This window comes from Leguminivora glycinivorella, chromosome 10 (genome assembly GCF_023078275.1).
Source record: "Leguminivora glycinivorella isolate SPB_JAAS2020 chromosome 10, LegGlyc_1.1, whole genome shotgun sequence".
In the NCBI taxonomy this organism is placed as follows: Eukaryota; Metazoa; Arthropoda; class Insecta; order Lepidoptera; family Tortricidae; genus Leguminivora; species Leguminivora glycinivorella.
Window position 1 is genome coordinate 23,706,562 of NC_062980.1, and position 23,638 is coordinate 23,730,199.

The 23,638-nt window shown below is 39.2% G+C and overlaps 3 protein-coding genes across 3 annotated transcripts in view; 2 read left to right on the forward strand and 1 right to left on the reverse strand.

The window, feature by feature from the left end:
- The window catches only part of LOC125230214 (5-hydroxytryptamine receptor), a 296,357-nt gene that overhangs the window by 120,991 nt on the left and 151,728 nt on the right, over nucleotides 1–23,638 (reverse strand). The gene's annotated exons all lie outside the window — the stretch shown is intronic.
- Nucleotides 20,785–23,191, forward strand: LOC125230212. The gene is made up of 2 exons (XM_048135296.1): nucleotides 20,785–22,810; nucleotides 23,051–23,191. Exon 1 carries the CDS (start codon nucleotides 21,217–21,219, stop codon nucleotides 22,786–22,788), a length of 1,572 nt encoding a protein of 523 aa, XP_047991253.1. The 5' UTR covers nucleotides 20,785–21,216; the 3' UTR covers nucleotides 22,789–22,810; nucleotides 23,051–23,191.
- LOC125230730 overlaps nucleotides 22,797–23,638 on the forward strand; it is a 41,466-nt gene continuing 40,624 nt past the window's right edge. Inside the window, exon 1 of the mRNA XM_048135990.1 lies at nucleotides 22,797–23,388. Within this exon, the coding sequence (XP_047991947.1) occupies nucleotides 22,797–23,388 (592 nt within the window). The remainder of the gene's footprint in view (nucleotides 23,389–23,638) is intronic.

The following is a 23,638-nucleotide window of genomic DNA, read 5'->3' on the forward strand; positions in this document are numbered from 1 at the left end:
AAGAAAACACACGGCACACTCGTAACGCGAAAACTATAAGCTCTATACATTTTAACACTACTGTCACAAAAGTCTGAAGTTAGGTACAACGCGTCGCGGGAGCTTTGGTCGGGTCGGGGCGCGTCGGCGGTATTTAGATGCACGTGCAGCGGTTGCACTTGGGATCTATTGTTTCGATGGGTTTTTACGCGTTTATGAGACTTGCTCCGGACACGACCGTCCACCACGGCGTCCCAAATGGTTCCTTTTGGTATATGGGCTCTGTATAGGTGTAGAAACAAGAAGAAAAGCGAAGTCAAAGATAAATCAAAATTTTGGAAAAATGAAACACCCTACTGTATATTTATTTTACTAGACTGATAGATAGTTTCGATAATAGGCGTTTTATTAGAAATAAGATATTTGGTCGGCTAAGCGCTGGTAGCCAAGCGGTAAGTAAGTACTTTCGTTGCGGGGGTCACGGGTTCGAACCTCGCACCAATGAGTTTTTCGGAATTTATGTGCGAAATGTCATTTGATATTTGCCAGTCGCTTTTTGGTGAAGGAAAACATCGTGAGGAAACCGGACTAATTCCAATAAGGTCTAGTTTACCCTTCAGGTTGGAAGGTCAGATGGCAGTCGCTTTCGTAAAAACTAGTGCCTACGCTAAATCTTGGGATTAGTTGTCAAAGCGGACCCAGGCTCCCGTGAGCCGTGGCAAATGCCGGGATAACGCAAGGAGGATGATGATGATTTTTGGTCGGCGAAAGCCGAATCCGCGTCGATAATGTTTGGGGAGACCCTAATTACTTCAGATCGTTTTTCGTGTAACCATAGAGTAAATATAAGAATCCCATCCCATACATTAAAATGCGACTGCCTAAGAGCGCGCATACACTACACCACACATAGATGGCGCCACAAAAAATGCCTTGTTGCCATCGATTACTTGTAGATTGGCGTTAAGTGTCACTTTCGAACCATAAATCTATGTCAAAAGTGACACTTAACGCCATCTACAAGTATAATCAAAAGCTACAAGCTATGTATGGTGTAGTATTTATGCACGTTCTTAGGCGGATGCATGTATGATCTTCTTATATTTAATCTATACATACATACATACATACAGTCACGCCTGTATCCCATAAAGGGGTAGGCAGAGCACATGAAACTACTAAAGCTTCAGTGCCACTCTTGGCAAATAAGGGGTTGAAAGAAAACGAAACTGTGGCATTGCAGTGACAGGTTGCCAGCCTCTCGCCTACGCCACAATTTAACCCATATCCCATAGTCGCCTTCTACGACACCCACGGGAAGAAAGGGCGTAACATTATGTATTATGTATTATGGTGTAACATTAGATCAAAATCTTAACCAACTGTTCCCCATACTGTTGGATACATTTAAATGTAAATGCTACTCATAATGAAATCCAAGTTGCATCAAAGACGATCCTATTTCGTAAACCACTTGCTAGTCAAACTCCAAACTACATAATGAAGTCTTCGCATTGTCAGATCTGGAGCTTGCCTGAACTAGTTCAAACTTGTAGTGTCGAGTGCGACTTGTGAGAGGTTGCAGCTTGTAAAGATATATGTTTGGGTTTGGAATTATACACCGTATTTTTTTTGTTTTCCGTTAAATTCGACACGTAGCTAGGTTCATTATCAGGAATCACCCTGTATAATATCACTTAGTCGACCGGTCTGGCTCAGTCGGTAGTGACCCTGCCTGCTAAGCCGCGGTCCTGGGTCCGAATCCCGGTAAGGGCATTTATTTGTGTGATGATGACAGATATTTGTTCCTGAGTCATGGATGTTTTCTATGTATATAAGTATGTATTTACCTATTTAAGTACGTATATCGTCGCTTAGCACCCATAGTACAAGCTTTGCTTAGTTTGGGGCTAAGTTGATCTGTGTAAGGACCTTACACTTACTAGTAACTTTTTATTTACAAATTGAATAAGGTCAGGTGGGGTAAGGGAAACGTACTTCATTTTTTATATTTTATATCAAGCTCTAATCACTTTATCTAATGTCGTATATTCATCTTGACCGACACAAAGTATGCTTCTTTAAGTCTGCTTTCTAGGGTTAAATGAATTTTTAAACTAGCTTTAATGCATGTAGCTGAAAATTGATAAAATGTTTAGGCTGGTCCTGCCGTTTCCCTTTTCCGAGTTTTGGGGTAAGGGAAACACTTCTCTAAAATCTCAAAGTATTGGCGCTAGTGCGGATTATACCGTAAATGTAAATTAAAAAACATCATCAATCAAATGGAGACTTTGGTTCTTTGACATATAGTTTAAAATAGAAAATATTTACGTAAATTGAAATTCGGGGTAAGGGGAACATATGGGCACGAGACAGGGGTTGTTAACTAAAAAACATAATTATTTTTAACGATTTTTTTTACAAGTTTTGTTCGAAAATTCGAATTTCAGAATTGCAAATTTCAAAACAATTTTTAATTATTAGTAATTATTCGTATTTAAAATACTGAAGCTTGGATCAATACAAAATATTATAATAATTATATACCAAAACCTTTCCGCAGAATCATTTTATTTATTGGTGAAAACCGCATGAAAATCCGTTGTGCAGTTTTTGTTTTAGATACAGTTAAAAATAACAAGCCTACCAAAGCTAAATGAAAACAGTTCAAGATACTTGCTTTCTTGTAGAAAAGCTTTAAAATTTTCTTATCGCATTCTACGCAGAAAGCTGTTTTTAGGGTTCCGTAGTCAACTAGGAACCCTTATAGTTTCGCCATGTCTGTCTGTCCGTCCGTCCGTCCGTCCGTCCGTCCGCGGATAATCTCAGTAACCGTTAGCACTAGAAAGCTGAAATTTGGTACCAATATGTATATTAATCACGCCAACAAAGTGCAAAAATAAAAAATGGAAAAAAATGTTTTATTAGGGTATCCCCCCTACATGTAAAGTGGAGGCTGATATTTTTTTTCATTCCAACCCCAACGTGTGATATATTGTTGGATAGGTATTTAAAAATGAATAAGGGTTTACTAAGATCGTTTTTTGATAATATTAATATTTTCGGAAATAATCGCTCCTAAAGGAAAAAAAAAGTGCGTCCCCCCCTCTAACTTTTGAACCATATGTTTAAAAAATATGAAAAAAATCACAAAAGTAGAACTTTATAAGGACTTTCTAGGAAAATTGTTTTGAACTTGATAGGTTCAGTAGTTTTTGAGAAAAATACGGAAAACTACGGAACCCTACACTGAGCGTGGCCCGACACGCTCTTGGCCGGTTTTGTATTTTAAAATGATTGTGCTAATCATTTTGAAGAAAAAATTATAGTACACTATTAATGATATCTAGTATAATAAAGTTCGTCTGTTTAAAAGGCTATCAATTTATTAATAAGCATATAATCAGGAAAAATAAAACAAAATCGTTTTTTCGCTCTACTGTAAAATTTGGCAAAAAACAGATACTTGATTTCTGCATAGGGCAGCCGAGGTGTCCCCGTTATTTATATTTATACCTATGTTTGGGTTTGGAATTACACGCCTTGTTTTTTTTGTTTTCCGTTAAATTCGACACGTAGCTAGGTTCATTAACAGGAACCACCCTGTATATCACTTAGTTAAATTCCCAAAAAAAAAATTTTCATCATTTTCATACCTACATAATAAATGAATTTATTAGTGTGAGAGACCCTTAAGAATAACATTCAAGTTAGTGTTAAGTGATTGACGGCACATGTCAAAAAAAATAACATTAGGAATTAATTGGTAAAGGACGTGTGTTCAGTAATTATCTTAATTTTTTAATAACTCGATAACCGTAAGAGTTAACACGCTAGTTTCTTAGAGAAATTAATTGTATTTGATTTAAAGAACCTCCCCTTGAAGTTAACGGAATTCAATAAAAACAGGTTGTATTGATGATAATGTGGTGGCTTATGGTCGTCATTTGACAGGTCCGGCTAAACTTTTCTGGATTTCGCTTAGTTAGTTATAAGCATTAAAAAAAAAACTACTTATTATTTCTCAGAACAAAACGCTGTTTTGATGGCGATGACGTCGTTTTCGGACATAATCTTACTATCCTCGTTGATGGATATCAAAAAGTAACTAATGACTCGTTGTAAAAAAGTACTTAAAAAAATATTTTAAGTGCCAGTTTTACTAAAAACATTTACTTTTTATGTGAAAATGCATAAAAAAAACTAAAAAAAATTACACAAGAATTTTTTTTGGTGAAATTAGCTTGACGTCATAACATTGACGTCATGGTGCTATAACATTTTATCTTTATTTTGTCCTCAGAAATGCGTAGTTAAAAGCTTTCTTTTCCCTTATGTTGTACCGTGTATAGAATCAGTAATTTAATTATTAACTTCACGTTCTGTAAACAAACATTTCACCTCTCCTAACACCAAGACCACTCATTTTCCGTAATCACCTTTCACAACATTGTCACATGTCCGCCATGACACCCGCACTTTTTCCGCACCACGGCCCCCTTCATAATACATTGATTAATTGTTATCAAGTCACTCGAGGTATCAAATTACGTCATGAAAGAGTAGATTAATAGCTCAGCGGTCTATTCACACAGTGTTGATGGATTTGGTGGGAAAAATGACTGGATTAGACCGGGAATTTTTAATCCCGGTTTACAGTGTGGAAAATTGGGTTATCTTTGAATAACTCCCTTATGGAATAACCAGAAAATAACTGGATAAGGACCTTCCTAAATCTATGGACGCTGATTCGGCCTTTGCAGACCAAATACCGCTAGTTAGTATGAACATGCGTACAGCGACGACGACGCGTAACGGCCCAGCCACGATATTGGTCTAAGCGCGGCAGCGGTGAGCGGCGGCCATACGTGCGAATGCGTAGTCCCATCGCTGTGTCTCACTCCAATGTAGGCCGCCGCTCACCGCTGTCACGCTTAAACCAATGTCGTGGTTGGGCCGTAAGCGTCTTCATCAAAGAATATAACTTCGACGACTTCATAGTTTTCTTAATAACGAGCGATTTTTGATCGGCTAGAATCGATTCTGCGTCGATAGGTTTGGGGAAACCCTAAATGTGAATAAACAGTACATTATAAATCATTTATTTGTAGGTAAATATAAGAATACAAACACATTTAGTAGTTAATATAAATTATAGTTTACCACAAAATGGTCCCGCCTCAGCATAATGCTAACCAAAGTCAGCGCTGATCTTCCGGCGAGACCATTTGTTTTTAACCGACTTCAAAAAAAAGAGGAGGTTCTCAATCCGACTGAATGTTTTTTTTTTTTTTTGTATGTATGTTACTCGATATCTCCGAGAATCATGGACCGATTTTCAAAATTTTTTTTTTCAATCGGTTAGGTATAACCCTGAGATGGTCCCATTGGCACCAAGTCGGGGTCTGATGATGGGATCTTGGAGAAATCGAGGGAACTCTTCAAATGTTATAGGCACATGTAATGTTCTTAGTGTATTTTTCAAAGGTACACCAGTATTTACGCCTGATGGTAATAATTTTATGTGGCTGAGCTGATGATGGAAGGTCAACTCCTCAATGGTTAGGAGTTAAAGGATAATTCTTTCACTACTGTACATATATTCAGACTGATATATATAATATCAATAGGAACCACTAAAAATCAACAAAAAATAAACTTTTTAACAAAAATAAAACCGCCTTCAAAAATAAGCGCATTACAAAATACGGAGAAACTAAAAAGCAAAAAATAATAAACCTTTGAATTCAGATTTCTTATCGGATTGCAATAATCTAAACATCCAAATTATAAACAAATCAATTATTTTTGGAGTCGGGGCCAGCCTGCATATGGTTGGGTGGGGCAAACAGAAAATAGCAAGGCGACGAACAGGTCTGGTACCGACTACAAAAATAATTGATTTGTTTATAATTTGGATGTTTAGATTATTGCAATCCGATAAGAAATCTGAATTCAAAGGTTTATTATTTTTTGCTTTTTAGTTTCTCCGTATTTTGTAACGCGCTTATTTTTGAAGGCGGTTTTATTTTTGTTAAAAAGTTTTTTACTTAAACCCATTGGGTTTGTACGCGTCTATAGACTACGGTATTTGATTACACCAGACAGGTTCGTTTGCCACCTTGTGGTGTAAGAAAAACTGGATACAATTTTAAAATAAAATTAGTAAGGATTTCACTTACAGTTCCCAACTAATTACAATTTAAAATTTGTTCGCAGAAAGTTTGAAATAAATGTAAAAATTATTATTTTCAAGTTTCACAACTTTTTACAATTCTTGGACTGGCAAGACCTTGATGATTGTCTTGTTAATAGGCTAGTTTCCTATACGTAACATAAAATATTTTATGCAGTGCACGAAATAAAGCACCACATAATTAGAAGAAATATATGGACAGTAGTTATGTTTAATAGTTATTTGTTTTACAAGGGGGCAAAGTTGTTGTTTAACCGCACGTGTCAATATTAGCAAGCGAAAGATTCCAATATTGAACCGCGAGCGTAGCGAGTGGTTCAAAAAGTGGAATCTTGAGCGTTGTGAGGGTATCAAGGCACGAAGGTTAAACAAACTTTGCCACCGAGTGAAACACAACATTTTTCACCACACCAACACTATGAAAATATAAACTGTAAAACATCAAAATAAATAAAATACTTCAATTTATTTAACGTTTATGATTCAAAATCATCATTTATACGTGAATTCCAACACCCAGCTTTAAACATCAAGTTAAAATTTGTATGAAATTACTTTGCACTCTTGTGGATGAAATGCAATTTTGCTATCTGTTTTCGAATAGCAAAGAAAGCCTTTATCAGTTGGTATGGTGAAAACATAATTTCTATTTAATAAGTCAAAGAGAAACAAATAAAGTGATTGAATTGACCGTGATGTCACTCAGTATTTCATAGTAATTCCATATTAGCAAATCGTTTTGACAGTTCTTAAAAAGCTGAATTGACTAGTTAGTAGGAAACTAGCCTATTGTAACGCACAACTGTGTACTCGTACTTCAATAACAATTAATTATAACATCCTTTGAATATATTGCATATTATATGCTCTAAAAAATATAGAAACGTTTAAAAAATGTAACAGTGCTAGAAATAATCACAAAATAGTTATAATTAGGTCTCGTGTAAAGCGATTAAAGAAATCTTTTCTAGGACAATGTGTAGCATTTTACAATAAATTACCAAGGGAAGCATTGGATTTACCAATACATTCACTTAAGAAATATGTAAAGTCCGGTCTGTTACGTAAAGCATACTACACTGTTCAAGAATATATCAATGACAAAAATGCATGGCCTTCTATAACTAAAACTTAATGAATGAATAATGAATGATAATATTTATAATATGTTAGAAGCAAATTTCATAGGTTTGTTGTTAAGTTATATTGTTTCTGTAAATTTGTTATTTATTTTTTAATTTATTTTAATGTAATTTTGACGATTCGAAAGAGGTTGTAAAATCCTACTTGAATAAACGATATTTTATCTTTTTCTTTAATGCTTATTTGCGATAATAAATAAACTGTATAACACAAATTCTTTCTAGAGTTAGAATAAAAAAAAATTGTAAAATCATTTACCAGAAAAGTAGATTAGGTTAGAACTGAGACCCCTACACACATCCTTCCTTCCTATACAAAATGTACTGAGGAGACGTTTTTTAAATAACATTCGGGCGGCGTGGCGCTGACGTATGTTCCGCGTCTCAGGACATGCGTCGCCTGAGTGGGGATGGTCCCTTAGGCCTACTGGGGCCGCGTGACTTAGGGCCTTGGACAGTGAGATTAAGGCATCTGTTTCCTATGTAGTCCACAGGTCAACCATCATTTTCTATTATTCAATATTATTTACTAATCAAAATCATAATTTATATGTAAATTTTACAAGCTTAAGACTCCAATTTCAAATTTCTATGAAATTAGTTTGCACTCTTGTGGATACAAGTTTCGAAGAATCAACCTAGAAACGCGAGCTGATTCTAGGTTGATTCTTCGAAACTTGTATTAAAATAATATCAAAACAGAAACAACTTGTAAAATCTGAATAAGGTTCTTGCACGTATTAAAAATGTATTTAATTTTAAGCTCAATTTTGTAAAGCGCAGCATGTAGACACGTTAAAATAATCATCAGTAAACGCAGCAAAAAAATTAAAAACTCACTCAAACCTCATACATATTTCCACATCACATTTCATCGCAATTAAGGTGAAAACTAAAGTATTTCAGCAGGCCTAGCACATGATGGCCGCGAGAGTATGTCGCCGCGAGATAGACTACCTGTCCTTATGTCATTAATACGATTAGACAAAGACGTGTGATCTATCTCGCGGCGACATAATCCCGCGGCCATCATGTGCTAGGCCTACAGGTAGAAATTCTACTTCATGAATTTCAAAAGGGAATGCAAAAACAATTTGAAGTGAAACTTTTGGTTCATGAATTTTAAACCGTCGAGTCAGAAACAAACATGACACTGTCTCGAGTGATCGCGATTCGGGTGTCGAGAACGCAATGATCTAAATTAACTTTACGAGAAATTAGATGTTAAGAGTTGTGACATTGTTGGGGACTTGTTTCCTTTTTGTGTTTTACTCTAAACTGACAATTTGAACGAATTACAAATTGAAGCGTCAATAAAAGTGCTGGGTCGGTTACAAAAGTGTTCGGATTCATCTCCAAGGGCATTCTCAGAATTTGGGACCCCAATTAGCGTAAGTCGTTAACAAAAATTAACTCATTGTCAGTTTTGTGACGATAATTAAGCATGGGATTTCAATAAAAATATTGTTTTTGTATTAATTACATAAACTTTAAGTGATAATCTACATTCAGAATATGAAAAAAGTAATTTTTTCGACAGATTTTATGCTTAATTGTCGCCACAAAACTGACAGCGAGTTAATTTTTGTTAACAACTTACGCTAATTGGGGGGACCCAAATTCTGAAAATGCCCCATTGATTCTAGTTTCATTATCTTACAGATTTGTTCCTCACAAAAGAAGGTCTTAATCAACTTAATTTACAGTAACTTATTTTACTTATTCATTTATTTTCTCATCATGTTTAAGATTTATAGCTTCAGTCGAATGACATAATATTATATTTTTTCTACTTTTCTCATCCTAACATGAACAAAATTATAACAATGATGCTTTTACGTGTAAACTTCCGTCCCATTTGTTTCCAGTCCAATCCTCATTGAAGCAGTCAAAAATCAAAGTCCTACAAACAAACACAATGGGTCCAACAAATTATTGTCGTCACTCAAAATGGAGGCTTATTGTATTTACTTTCATTTCAAAACATAATGTAATAAGTCCGTTAAAACTGTTTTTACTTTTGACGTTTTTGGTTCAAGCGTGTCTTTAAATGAAGTACTGTTTGAAAAGCGAAAGGTTTTAAGTTCGCTAGTATTGGAGTAACGCCTAGCGCTTTGACGACCAAGCTGGGCGGAATGTCACACCAAGAAGGTGGTATGTCCCTGAGTCTTGATTCAATTGTATTACGTTATGGTTGTATAATGTTTTGGATGGAGGCACTCCATTTAATTGTTCACAAATTGGCAGAATCAAGAACAGGGGCCCGAAGGGACTCCTTTGATCGCTGCGCTGACGGATACAGATTATTTTAACCTATTTTGATGATAGGAGGTTTTATGTTTAATTCTCTTAGCGTTGTTGATTATCAAAGATTGTTCGATGAAGTTATTGTTTACAGATTCATTTTAAGTGATTCAATGAGCAAATTGTTTTAAAATCTTTGAAATGTGATTCCTTCGTAATAGTAGATGTTTTCAATGTAGATGTAGGTTTTATGTTGGTGTGTATTATGTACAATCAGCAAAACTATTAAGTCTATATTGTATAAAAATGGCATATTTCTGGTTAACTTTGATCAGTGTTTCGAAAATTCGCAATTTTGAGTCATGTCAAACAATTGCCGTAATATTAAGTAATAAGACCAAGCGCACTATTGCCTGCAGAATTAAAGAACACATTGCTGCAGTCAAAAAGAACGATCGATACTCGCAAGTCTGCTATTGCTCAACATCTCATTGAGTCGGGTGCAAATCATTGGATCGAGCTGCATAGTCCTAAGGTAATTTCGACGGAACGCCACTACATACCGAGATTGGTAAGAGAAGCCATTGAGATTCACAAATATAAAAATTTTAATCGTGAGGATGGCTTCAAACTATCTAATGTATGGAATCCAGTGATTTGTTTGTGTAAAAAACCGGTGAAGTCAGAATTGAACAAACGTAGTGACACTGTGAGTGTAGTGTGTTTGGACAGACCATCGAGTGTGAATGCGACCAGTGGTAACGCTGAAAGTGAACGCAGCCGACGCGCGCGAAGGAGGGTAGATCGCGCGCTGTCTATGCAACTTTAACATCCACCCGCCTTCGTCAGTTTTCCGTGATCATGATGCATGCAACTGCGTCGAAATATCGGGAGCTCGACAAAAATCAAAAAGGTAATCACGGTCTATATCCCGGTCAATATAAGTCTAATGAAAATAACCGTGAATCATTCAAAACTCTTATTGTAATATTAATAATCCTATAGATGCTTATCGCTCGTAGATGTTTCTGCTTGACAAAATATTAAGTTATGTATGTATACTTAAATATACAATATTCAAAACGTAATATGCACGGAATGTTATGTACCTAATATTTTATACCGAATTTTAAAATTTTATTATTGCATTGATTACCTTTTATTTTTTAATATTCATTAGTTCTGTTAGATATTAAGTTAGATATAATTATAATAAATATTGTGTGCCCTAACAGGGTGTCATGACTTGCCTACTTATACCTGTAACACCTTATTATGTAAATATTATGTTCATGGCTATGCAATAAATGAAATATGAAATATGAAAACAAAAGAGACATAGTTACAGAGTCAATTAAATTTAATGCAATTAAGGCGAACTTAATGGGATCCAGTTAACCTTTGAGGACATTATTGTGTATAAGCTCAGTAACAATGAATGGCCAATAAATTGAAAAATTGTACAACCACCAAGGCTCGGATACCGGTTATATTTTCAAACCGTTATCATGTACTTGCGGCAAAACCTTTAAATTTCGTTTTCGCTCGAAAAATCGCTATTTTTAAACCGGTTTTTAGGGGAACGCTTTCATAAAGGTTTCGTTCGATTAACCGGTTTAGAATAAAATAAACCGATTAATTCCTCAGTATGATAGGTAAATACTGTTCTACCCAAACAAAAAAAGTCGCTGCGTGAACGTAGGTATTCACACGGCGTCGGTGCGTCTTGCCGCTCGTCGAATAAACCGGTTTATTTCAGTTAAACAAAAGTTCTCATAACGTTCGCGTTCTTTTCGCTGTTTTAACCGGTAAAAAATAAACCGGTTCCGAGCCTTGACAACCACTAAATCTAATAAAAATTTTACCTAAATAAAAATTATTTACTAGATAAATATGACTAAAAGACTAGCGCGTTTTGCTTGAAACCTCCACATATCATTAAAGTGACTCGCCGTTTACACGCGAGAAAGCACTCCATAGGAATAGATAGCTGAAACAATGCGACCCAGTGCATTGTTAACGGCCGGGCCGCGAAAGGTCACGTTCGCGGCTTAACGATCAAACTTCGCTTACGTCATGATAGCTAGAAGATTTTATTAAGCAATCTTTGAATTTATAGATCAATTTGAGAATGTACCTATTAAAGGTGAGGTTTTAAGCATTTAAAAGTTTTAAGTTATTTAGCATAGCGGTAAGTAGGTGCGACTTTCGTTCCGGAGGTCGCGGGTTCGGACCCCGGCTCACACCGATGAGTTTTTCGGATTTTATGTGCGGAATGTCATTTGATATTTGCCAGTCGCTTTTCGATGAAGGAAAACATCGTAAGGAAACCGGACTAATTCCAATAAGGTCTAGTTACCCTTTGGGTTGGAAGGTCAAATAGCAGCCGCTTTCGTAAAAACTAATGCGTACGCCAAACCTTGGGATTAGTTGTCAAAGCGGACCCTAGACTCCCATGAGCGGTGGAAAATGCCGGAATAACGCAAGGAAGATGATTAAAGGTGAGGTTTTCACTTTATTTTGTGACCTTGAACGTGCATTACATTTAGAAATAAGGTTGGAGACAGTCGTATATCAAGGAACACTAGTTATTTCGTCACTTTAAACTTTAATAGACTCCATTTGCAAATGTAGATAACATAGAAAGATAGAATAGATATCTGAAACAATGCACCGTATAGATAAAATAGATAGAAACAATGCGACTCAGTGCATTGTTAACGACCAAGCCGCGAAAGATCACGTTCGTGGTTTTAAATCTAAATTTTTTGTTTAAACTGCTTCTTTAGAAGAAATTATATAAATAGGTATTCTTTAGAAGAAAGAATGTAAATATACTTATTCAGGACACTTACAAGATTCCATACGCCGTATACGATAATATTTACGTAGTAGATTTCTTTCGAAATCTTTAATTTTAAAAGAATAATGGCGTCGTTCATAACCGCTGTATAAAACTGAATTTCCTAAAAAAATTTTGTCAACATCTGTCATATTAGTAGAGGAGATATAGCCTTGGGGGTCATAATAATTACCACAGAACCGAAGTTTGGTTTTTTTAGTTCTTTGTGTGTGTCTTTTTGACATACTAAAAATATAGTAAAATATATTTATGCAAAATGCGTTTTTTCGACCGCCAAAAGTTGGAAGGTTAGATCTTCAGCCAGTCTTGTGGCTTTAGTTGCCATAACTATCTCCTACTAATACAAGTTTACCAAAGGTCGATTGAACCAAAGACATATATAACTCAGTATACAGATAACGGCGATACACCTTTGGCTGATTCACGGCTAGATGGCGCAATTATAATTTTTTTCGTGTATGATATCTATTTCAATTAATAACATAATTATCAAGTTAAGAATATGGGCCAAATTGTCAAAACTGTGGTTCAAAAGTTTTAATCCTGTGGCGAGAGTTGGCAACCTACCTGACTACACATTACCTACTCGTATATAATTAGATAGTAATCCATACTAATATCACAGTATAATAAAGAGTACTATCGTACAGTATGGCCACTCCCACTCCCCGCTGAAAGTGCCACCCACCCCCTCTCGGTTAACTCACAGTTACCGCCTGTCAAAAACGCGAACAGTCGACCTGTCATATCTCACTCATACAAGCTCAGTACGCGTTCACCTACACGAGCTTAGACTGTGTGCTAGGAACGCGCCTCTTGCATATCTTTGATCGCCAGTGTCCGAGGTGTGCTAATATTATAAATGGGAAAGTGTGTGTGTCTGTTTGTTTGTCTGTCTTTCACGGCAAAACGGAGCGACAAATTGACGTGATTTTTTAAATGGAGATAGCTGAAGGGATGGAGAGTGACATAGGCTACTTTTTGTCTCTTTCTAACGCGAGCGAAGCCGCGGGCAAAAACTAGTTCTCTATATACTGATCCTCTTTGATTGACTTAGGTAGCTAATATAGATTTGGGCAATCTCACTGTGTAATCGCATCACCATAATATGAGTCTTAATGAGATAATTCTCATTTCACCTCGTTCGTAATCAAGGTTGTTTCATAGATGAAAACTTATACCTATTGTAAAAAAATTTAGGTTTTGAAAAAAGTGAAAGAAACCCCGACCGCGACATAGTAAATCGATTTTCATGACACATGGCTAGGAACACTCCCGACTAACTCAGCTTTCAGACAAAAAAAAACTAAATCTAAATCGGTTCATCCGTTCGGGAACTACGATGCCACAGACAGACACACACACAGACAGACAGACAGACAGACAGACAGACAGACAGACACACAAACAGACAGACAGACGTTTTTTCGCCGGAGGTTAAAAAGAACCGGCGTAATAAACACTAGAATTTTACAATTTATGGTTGGAAAAAGTCTGGCCTTGCATATACCCGTATATGCATTATGCAAGTAATGGATGCATTGTCTTCGCGGTATCTCTGCCAAGTTTTTGCTCGTATATTCAAATGCATGGCCAATAATTTAAGCTTGGCTTATCGAGAATGGCGAAGCGCTTGCAAAGCGTACTATTTGTGAAAATTTCTGTAGCCTTAAGGCTGTCATCGTGATATTTGAAATAACGATAAACAGTGCAGTTGCCTCATAATTTAGATAAGAGTATGACTGCGGGCTTTAAAAAAAGCTTTTTATTTGTACAAATAAATTTATTTCTTAACTCTTAGACGTGCATATTATAGTTTAGGGTTATATTTCAAGTGGAGAGAAGGTTATGCTTATGAATATTGATGCCAATTGGAAAAGTACACAACTTAAAACTGATAATACCCTAGACTCAGTTTTTGTTGCATTACCTATTTGTCTGGTACCTTTAAATGTAGGGTTTCTAATGAAAAGGTACCACATTGTTGGTTATAGATCGATTTCGTATTGAAACTATTATGGAAATATATAGCGCCTTATTGGCGACTGATAATAAATATAATAAATATTATAGGACATTCTTACACAGATTGACTGAAACTCACGGTAAGCTCAAGAAGGCTTGTGTTGCAGGTACTTACTCAGACAACGATATGTATAATAAATACTTATATACATAGAAAACATTCATGACTCAGGAACAAATATCTGTGCTTATCACACAAATAAATGCCCTTACCGGGATTCGAACCCGAGCCCGCGGCGTAGCAGGCAGGATCACTACGCGCTAGGCCAGACCGGTCGTCAATATATTGTAAACCTTTTAATTGAAAATGGCACAAATTATCCACTAACTCTGTATGCATGTACCATTTAACAAATTGCACTGCTGTAGTTCTTATCAAGTCCTTGAATATAAGAAGTTTACCAAGAATAATATTATAAACTAGAAATTTCAGACTGAAACTTGGTGTTGAACTTTCTAGCACTATCTTTTTACTTCTAAACCTATGCATATTCTCAGTGGAAACATATTATTCAAATATCCTCAATTGATATTCTTACTTACTTAAAGTTAAACAGCGATAGCACAAAGCCGTTTAAAATGCCAACTCGAAATGTCCCTATTTTCACATTTTCTGTACAATTTCTGTATTTGAATATCCCGGTTCTTGGCAGGATACAAATATCGACTTTTGTTTGAGCTATCTGAGTTTTCTGGGGCTATAAAGCGGGCGATTTCGTTCACTGAAGAATTAATATTTAACGCTGAGAGCCTTATATGTTTTAGAAACCTGCAAATTTGTTAAAAAACACAATGTCCCTGCTACGCTGCAAATGTTCAACAAAGGACCTCATGCAATGGCTATGACAATTTTTAATAAAATTCCTCAAAATATATTAAGCGAGAAAAAATACAAAAACTTTTGTAAACAAATTGAAGTCCTACTTAAATTTATGTCCATATTCCTTGCATGACCTCCTAGGAGACCAAATTTAGCCTGTAAGTGCTTGTCGTATTTTGTTTTGTAGTTTTGTTTTGTTGTATTAATTATAATATCTGGGCAACCGAGCTTCGCTCGGTTCTGTTTTGTATCCTTGACATGTGTCGCCATCTAGTTCAAAAATGAATAGTACCTACATCGAGCGAAAGAATTCTCAGCCTTAACAACACAACTACTCCACACGAGATGGCGCGCATTTCGCCACAAAAACTCAAATAGTGTATTTTCTATACACGTTAAACTTCCGTGAGTGTATTTTCTATTCATTTTAGCCTTGACCTGTGTCGCCATCTAGTGTTTGCAATAAATAGTACTTACATCGACCGAAAGAATTCTGTCTTAACAGTACAACTACTGCATACGAGATGGCGCGCGAAGAAAAACGCATGAAAACTCGAAAATTCGCGTTTTCCGGGACCTAAGGATAAGTTAGACCGATTTTTCACCCCCAAAAACCCCCACATAACAAATTTCTGCGAAATCGTTAGAGCGGTTTCCGAGATCGTCAGTGTAAATAAATATATATATAAATAAATAAATAAATAAATAAATAAATAAATAAATATACAAGAATTGCTCGTTTAAAAGTATAAGATGTAAGAATGGCTACACCCTAGTAGGGTTCATGTTTGTACCTACGATCTATTAAACATCTCTGTAAAATACCATGGTTGTATTGAATAAATAAAAATATGAATGAATGAATGAATATATCTAAGAGAAAACTTGACTCAGTTACATATTCGCTAACATTGCGCCGCTTCCTCTAATCTAATATGATACTTTACTACGATTAAATGTTGTCTGTCCTATTGGATTATGATTTATGGTTATGACTTAATGCTTTAGTCTCGCTATTCTCAATATTATAACAGTAGTTTTAAGAGAATTTCCGACATTATTTAAAAAAATAAAAATAAAAAAACTCTTAATAATTTCAGGATTACTCAACGCGCCATTTAATTTCCGAAAAGGAGGTGCTGCAAGATTATTTTTATTAAGATTAAGCACAACTTTATTTTTGAGGGCTATTTGTTGTTATTACTTAAAATTCACCTAATTTTGAAATATTATATGTACAATATTAGACACAAATGAAAGCTCTTTGCACAAAAGATGGTAATATATTATGATATTTTTTTTTTACTTTTCTGGCATAAGTCTTGTAACTTTAAATAAGTATCTTTTTAAATTATTGTCATACCTTGAGAATGATTCTGTTCAGGCCCCGTAGCCGAATGGCATTTCTCCGACGCGAAAACGAAACGCCGCGAAAGCTTAGTCTGGCTCTGTCGCGCCAATACGCAAGAAAGATTGAGATGGATATCTACTAGCTTCGTGAACGTTTGTGCCATTCGGCAAGGAGCAGTATCTTCACGTCCCGCTTGTTTTGTGGCCACAATCTTCTTTTAGTAAAATCCAGTGTTCTCTGCATGTCGTCTCGTATTCCAGTGTTTGCTTGCAGGTCATTTTGTACTCGTTAGCTGCAGCTTTGTGCACGTGCCTAAACCCTCCTTAGATCGTGAGATTATATTTTATGTTACGCGAATTTTATTTTTAACACGAGAGAATTCTGGATTCTGTTTTTTAAAGTAAATATCTACAAGTAGTTTGCTAGATGTGCTTCAAACTCGTGTTTAAGAAGATCATGTGGGATTATTTTATTGTTATGGAGGGTAGTTTAGATTTTATTTTTAAAAATAAACGAAAACATTTGTCGCTTCGCTAAAAGTGGTTGATACTTTAAAGCCCTATTGAGAAGAGAGATTATTTTTATTAATATTTTTGAGCTTTATTTTAGAAAATAATTCGTCGTTGTCGTTTTTAAAAATTATCATTTCAATCTTTCTTTTCTCTGATGACATACCTAGAAATTTCAACCTATCACTTTTTAGGGTTCTGTAGTCAACTAGGAACCCTTATAGTTTCGCCATGTCTGTCTGTCCGTCCGTCCGTCCGCGGATAATCTCAGTAACCGTTAGCACTAGAAAGCTGAAATTTGGTAGAAATATGTATATCAATCACGCCGACAAAGTGCAAAAATAAAAAATGAAAAAGAAAATGTTTTATTAGGGAACCCCCCCCTACATGTAAAGTGGGGACTGATATTTTTTTTTATTCTAACCCCAACGTGTGATATATTGTTGGATATGTATTGAAAAATGAATAAGGGTTTACTAAGATCGTTTTTTGATAATATTCATAGTTTCGGAAATAATCGCTCCTAAAGGAAAAAAAAGTGCGTCCCCCCCCCTCTAACTTTTGAACCATATGTTTAAAAAATATGGAAAAAATCACAAAAGTAGAACTTTATAAAGACTTTCTAGGAAAATTATTTTGAACTTCATAGGTTCAGTAGTTTTTGAGAAAAAAACGGAAAACTACGGAACCCTACACTGAGCGTGGCCCGACACGCTCTTGGCCGGTTTTTTTTACAACCTTTCACTTTGTTCGGGCCTCTTCGGGAGCCGTCGCCGGCGCAACGCATGGCGAGGGGCGCGGTGAAGTGGGGGCGGTACGCCAATTCGCTCACCTATTGCGACGGACGGCAGCGCCCTTCCGCTTAAATTCAGTGATATTCTATCAACTATGTATCACATCTAATCATTATAAAATGCATGTACTGGACTTCGAGTGTCATTTAAATCATCTCATCCACGACCCCAAGGTATTCTGTCCACCCCTTCATGTGTGGACATGTGGCTTACCGTGGCTTACCTACCTAAAAGTAATCTATGGCAACGCCCGCTGTACCTTAATATTTCTGTAAGAGGATAGGGGTTTGTTTTTATTTGTGCTACACCTGTGTTAACATTTATTTTAGACACATTTTATATTTTAGAAACAAATATTATGAAAGTAGCTGTCGCTTTGCCCGTCTGTAATTCTGAGCTTTATTTTTGAGAGAATTTCAGATTTTTATATCGTACTTTTATTATACTATTTCTGGCCAAAGTAAGTAGGTAGTTTAGATGTTGCTCGATGTGCCTTCTCTATAATATCATGCAGGCTTTATTGTGCACACATCTGGGTATTGAGAATACATTTAATATTTTCATCATCATCCTCCTTGCGTTTTCCCGGCATTTGCCACGGCTCATGGGAGCCTGAAGTCCGCTTTGACAACTAATCCCAAGATTTGGCGTAGGCACTAGTTTTACGAGAGCGACTGCCATCTGACCTTCCAACCCGAAGGGTAACTAAACCTTATTGGAATTAGTCCGGTTTCCTCACGATGTTTTCCTTCACCGAAAAGCGACTGGCAAATATCAAATGACATTTCGCACATAAGTTCCGAAAAACTCATTGGTGCGAGCCGGGGTTCGAAACCGCGACCTCCGGATTGAAAGTCGCACGCTCTTACCGCTTAGCCACCAGCGCATACATTTAATATTTTATTCAAAGAATATTTGTACTTTTGCTATCTATTTTTTGTTTTATAAAATTGTGATATTTAACTATAAATAACGTATATTTCTAAGTCTAAGGTGCAAGTGTATCTTTCACTTGTCAATTCGTTCTTTAGTACGTGTAAGGGACGGGCCGATGGTGGCCGATCACAGATGTAAGCTCGTTGGGTGGACGACATCTGGAAGGATGCGGGTCACAACTGGATGAGACTAGCTCAGGACCGGGACAAGTGGCGTACTAGAAGAGAGGCCTATGCTCAGCAGTGGGCGATAAAGGGCTGAGATGATGATGATGATGATGAAGGGACGGGCTCAATGTTAGCTTCCCTAGCATATATAAGCATGGTCACGCGAAAAATGATAAAACATCAGACCGCTCCGGAACGGCCTGATGTTTTACCATTTATCGCGCGACCAGGCTTGCCCGCCCTAAGCACCATGAAGGACAAAGGTTTGTATGAACTGGCCATACGCGCCGCCGCGCTTATCGCGCTTCTTTTGTTTTTAAAAAACAGTTATGACAATTTGCTAGCTCTGAAAACTACGCAGCGCTGTATTGATAAAATTATTGATTTTTTTTAACACGCTTTTATTAGGTCGTCGTGTATGTAACTAACTATGTAATGGAATCTGCGGATGCTAATTTAACCATCTTCCAAGGATCGTAGCGTAATGAAAATTGGCAGCTGTATGTAGTTCTGATGACAATACAATAATATGATACTGTTGAACTGATCTGATGATGGAGCCGGAAGATATGAACTGGAACTACATGATGGAACATCGTATCATAGCTGTTTTTGGGTTTCTTAGAAAAGTCTTGTAATAAACTTTGACTACGATTAGGTTTCAAGGTTTGATGATGGAGCCGGAAGATATGAACTGGAACTACATGATGGAACATCGTATCATAGCAGTTTTTGGGTTTCTTAGAAAAGTCTAGTAATGAACTTTGACTACGATAAGGTTTCAAGGTCTGATGATGAAGCTGGAAGATATGACCTGGAACTACATGATGGAACATCGTATCATAGCTGTTTTTGGGTTTCTTAGAAAAGTCTTGTAATAAACTTTGACTACGATTAGGTTTCAAGGTCTGATGATGAAGCTGGAAGATATGACCTGGAACTACATGATGGAACATCGTATCATAGCTGTTTTCTGGTTTCTTAGAAAAGTCTTATAATGAACTTTGACTACGATCAGGTTTCAAGGTCTGATGATGGAGCCGGAAGATATGAACTGGAATTCCATGATGGCATATCGTATCATAGTTGTGTTTGCGCTTGTGAGAAAGGCCACGTAATGAACTTTGAACGTTACGTTTTCAACGTTATAACAAACCTATTATTGACCGAAGCAAAGCGAGGCCTAAGTTAGGTTAGGGTTTTCTTGCGACCCTTATGAGCGGAAAAAGGAAAGACCGAATAAGTATCTAAACTTAGTCAGGTAAGGGTCTTTTTTGTGACCCTTAAATATGTAGCCCAGGTCGCGGGCTAGCGTCCACATGCTTACAAAAGAAAAATTGATAACAAAAGCAAAATTGGGGGCGGGGGCGAAGCCCCCCGCAAAAAAGAAAGATCAACGTAGTGTGTAAAATAAGGCTAGGGTTTTTTTGTGACCCTTAAGAGCAAAAGTAAGAGGGGCTCGGGGGGCGAAGACCCCCATAAAAGAAAGATCAATGTAATATTTAAAATAAGTTGGGTAAGGGTTTTCTTGTGACCCTTACGAGCATATAAGGGGGGGCTCGGGGGGCAAAGCCCCCCGCAAAAAAAAAGGATCAACGAAGTATGTAAAATAAGTTGGGTTAGGGTTTTCTTGTGACCCTTAAGAGCAAAACTAAAGGGGGTTCGGGGGGCGAAGACCCCCGCATAAACGAAAGATCAACGTAATATTTAAAATAAATTGGGTTAGGGTTTTCTTGTGACCCTTAAGAGTCCGATCCGTATCCCGTATAATCAGCCGTAGGCGATGACGTGGCATGTCGCAGCGGGCTTCCCATCCACAAAGAAGGATGGGAGGCGGTAGAATGCCACCCGCGTGTTTGTGCCGTGCGCGGGGACCCGTACGGGTGGAGAAGGAGATCCTGGGAGTCTAGGCGAAGCAGGGGTCTGCGGTCGTTATCCCTGTTAGGCGAAGCTCCTTTGGCTCCATATTCATCTCACACGGGCGGTCTTAGTCTAGCCAGCTAGGATCAATCGGCTGCCGTGTCCAGTCAGATGGCCACAAGGTTAGTTCTCTGGGGTGTAGGGGTCTGTAATCGGCGGAGCACGATTCACTGCGTCGGCTGAGGAGCTGACCAGGGTTTTGGCACCGTGCGGATTCACAGACAACGCATCCTGGATTACTATAGCAGACTTGGTAGCCCTAATGCTTCAATGCATTCCAAATGTGTGGCTCCGTGGTGGGTGGGGAACCAGTTTGCTGAAATTTTTCATTGTCTTTTTATGGATACAAAAGTACCTGTAACGACGGGGGGAGGGGACGCCGTACCCGTACGGGATGAGGCGAAGGCGCATAGCGCAAAGGTTGCTGCACCAGCGATTAGTGGGGCTGTCTGTGACAGATCCACGAGCGTTGGCAGCGGCAACACGTGGACGTCCGCTAGGACGGGGGCCAAGCGTAGGGGCCACGGCGGAGCTGGCCATCCCAACAGCACCAACCCGTCTCTTCCCTTAGGGTTGAAGAGTGGGGGCGCAAAGCAAGCACCCCTCGGGGAGCCGACTAGCGCTGGTGCTGGGGGGATGGGCCGCGGAGCAACGGCCAACTGCGGGAGGGACGTGCCGCTTCCAAATTCTGGTGGGGCGGCTCCGGGCGCCATTGACGACGCTACTGCACCCCAGGGTGTGGATGCGCAGTCGGGTGGAGGAGTAGCCCCAACCAGGAGGCAGAAGAGGCGTGCGAAGGCGCGGGCGAACCGAGACGCGCAAGAGGGGGCCGGACCCTCCACTAGTGGGGCGGGGAGGCAGGCAACTAAGAGGTCACTGGGGGCCAGTGGCGACTCTTCTCTGCTCGCTGGCGACCACAAGCGAACAAGGGTGGGGGGGACGTTCGCTGAGGTAGCGGCGAGCGAGAAGATGGCCATCGTCCCAGTGACCTTTCCAGAGGAGAAGGTGTTGTTGGAGCATAGGTCGGCCATAGTGAGCGTCCTGCTCGTGGCGTTAGACGAGGCGGCCGATCCTATGCCCGACATCACGTTAGGTGCTGTCACGGGGGGTGCGCTTCACATCACCTGCGGAGGAAGCGACGCAGTGGGATGGCTCCGCTCGGTGATCGGAAGAGGAGAGATCGGCGGGCGGCGCCTGAAAGTCGTGGCTGCCAAAGATCTGCCGAAACCGGTCAAGATGGCCTGGCGTACGGCGATTGATGGCAGTCAGGACGTGGCGCTGGCTCTGCGGGTGATGCAGAGGCGCAACCCCAAACTCCGCACCGACGAGTGGAAGGTGGTCGACACCGTGATGTCGGAGCTGAACACCAGGCGCATCGTCCTGATGGACCAGGTGTCAGCTGACGTCATCAGGGAGGCCGGCTACGTTCTGCACTCGGGGCTCGACACCAGCCACTTCAAGCTCCTGGAGACGGGGAAGGAGCGTGAGCATGAAGAGGCTGGGGTGGAGCCCGGTACGGACGGGGGGGAGGGGGACTCGGCGGCCGACAAGGCTGCGGGCGCCGCGGGGGCGGCGACGGGGGAGGCCCCGGAGCGGGACGCGCCGCCTGGCGCTCCTGCGGAGGTGGCTGGGGACCGGTCGGAGGCGGGGGAAGTGGTGCTAGTCGGGGAGAGTCTCGCTGGGCTGCGCTGGGCCCGAGAGTCGTCACCGATCTCGTCGATGGCGGGCTCGGAGGACCTGCGCGGTCTGGAAGAACTCTACCTGGAGGGCACCACTTCGCCCATGTCCTGCGACAACACGGTCCAGGAGGTGGCCGCTGATCTCAGCACCACCAAACACTAACCGCCGTAATGGAGGGGCTAAGGTGTGTACAAATAAATTTACAACACAATAAGGCCGCCACTGCCCTTCTGGCCAGGCAGCTAAAAAGCGACAAGTTCGACATTGCCCTTATTCAGGAACCATATATTTACAAGGGAGAGATAAGAGGCTTGAATGGTACTGGCGGGACGATACTGTATATCTGCTCCGGAAGTAATATGAGGACATGTATTTATGTTAAAACCGGCATTGATGCTATGCTTCTAAATGCTTTCTGTTCCAGGGATCTGACCACGGTCAAGATCCAGAATAAAGGGGGGGGTAAGGCACTAGTCATCTCATCAGCCTACCTTCCTTACGAGGCGGCGGATCCCATCACCACACAACTGCGGGATCTCGTCGACTACGGCAGCCGGGCGAACACTGACCTGATCATCGGCTGCGATGCGAACGCACACCACGTCATCTGGGGAAGCTCGGATGTCAACAGAAGAGGAGAGAAGGTACTGGAATTCCTGGTAAGCTCTTCACTACAACTCTTGAATAAAGGCAATGAGCCGACATTCGTCAATGCTAGGCGAGGTGAGGTCATTGATATAACGCTAGCGTCCAACAACGCAAGTAATAAAGTTAGTTCATGGCATGTCTCTGGGGAGATTTCTTTATCGGACCATAGATATATATGCTTTAGGTATACCACTAAGATCAAAGTAGAAGTTATACTAAAACGGAATCCCAGGAATACCAACTGGTTATCGTTCAAGGATGACCTTAAGGCGGACCTGGGAAACCCCAATGGTAAGCTAAACTCTATTATTGACATAGAACTTGAAGCTGACAAAATAGGGCAAGCCGTCCATACGGCTTGGAC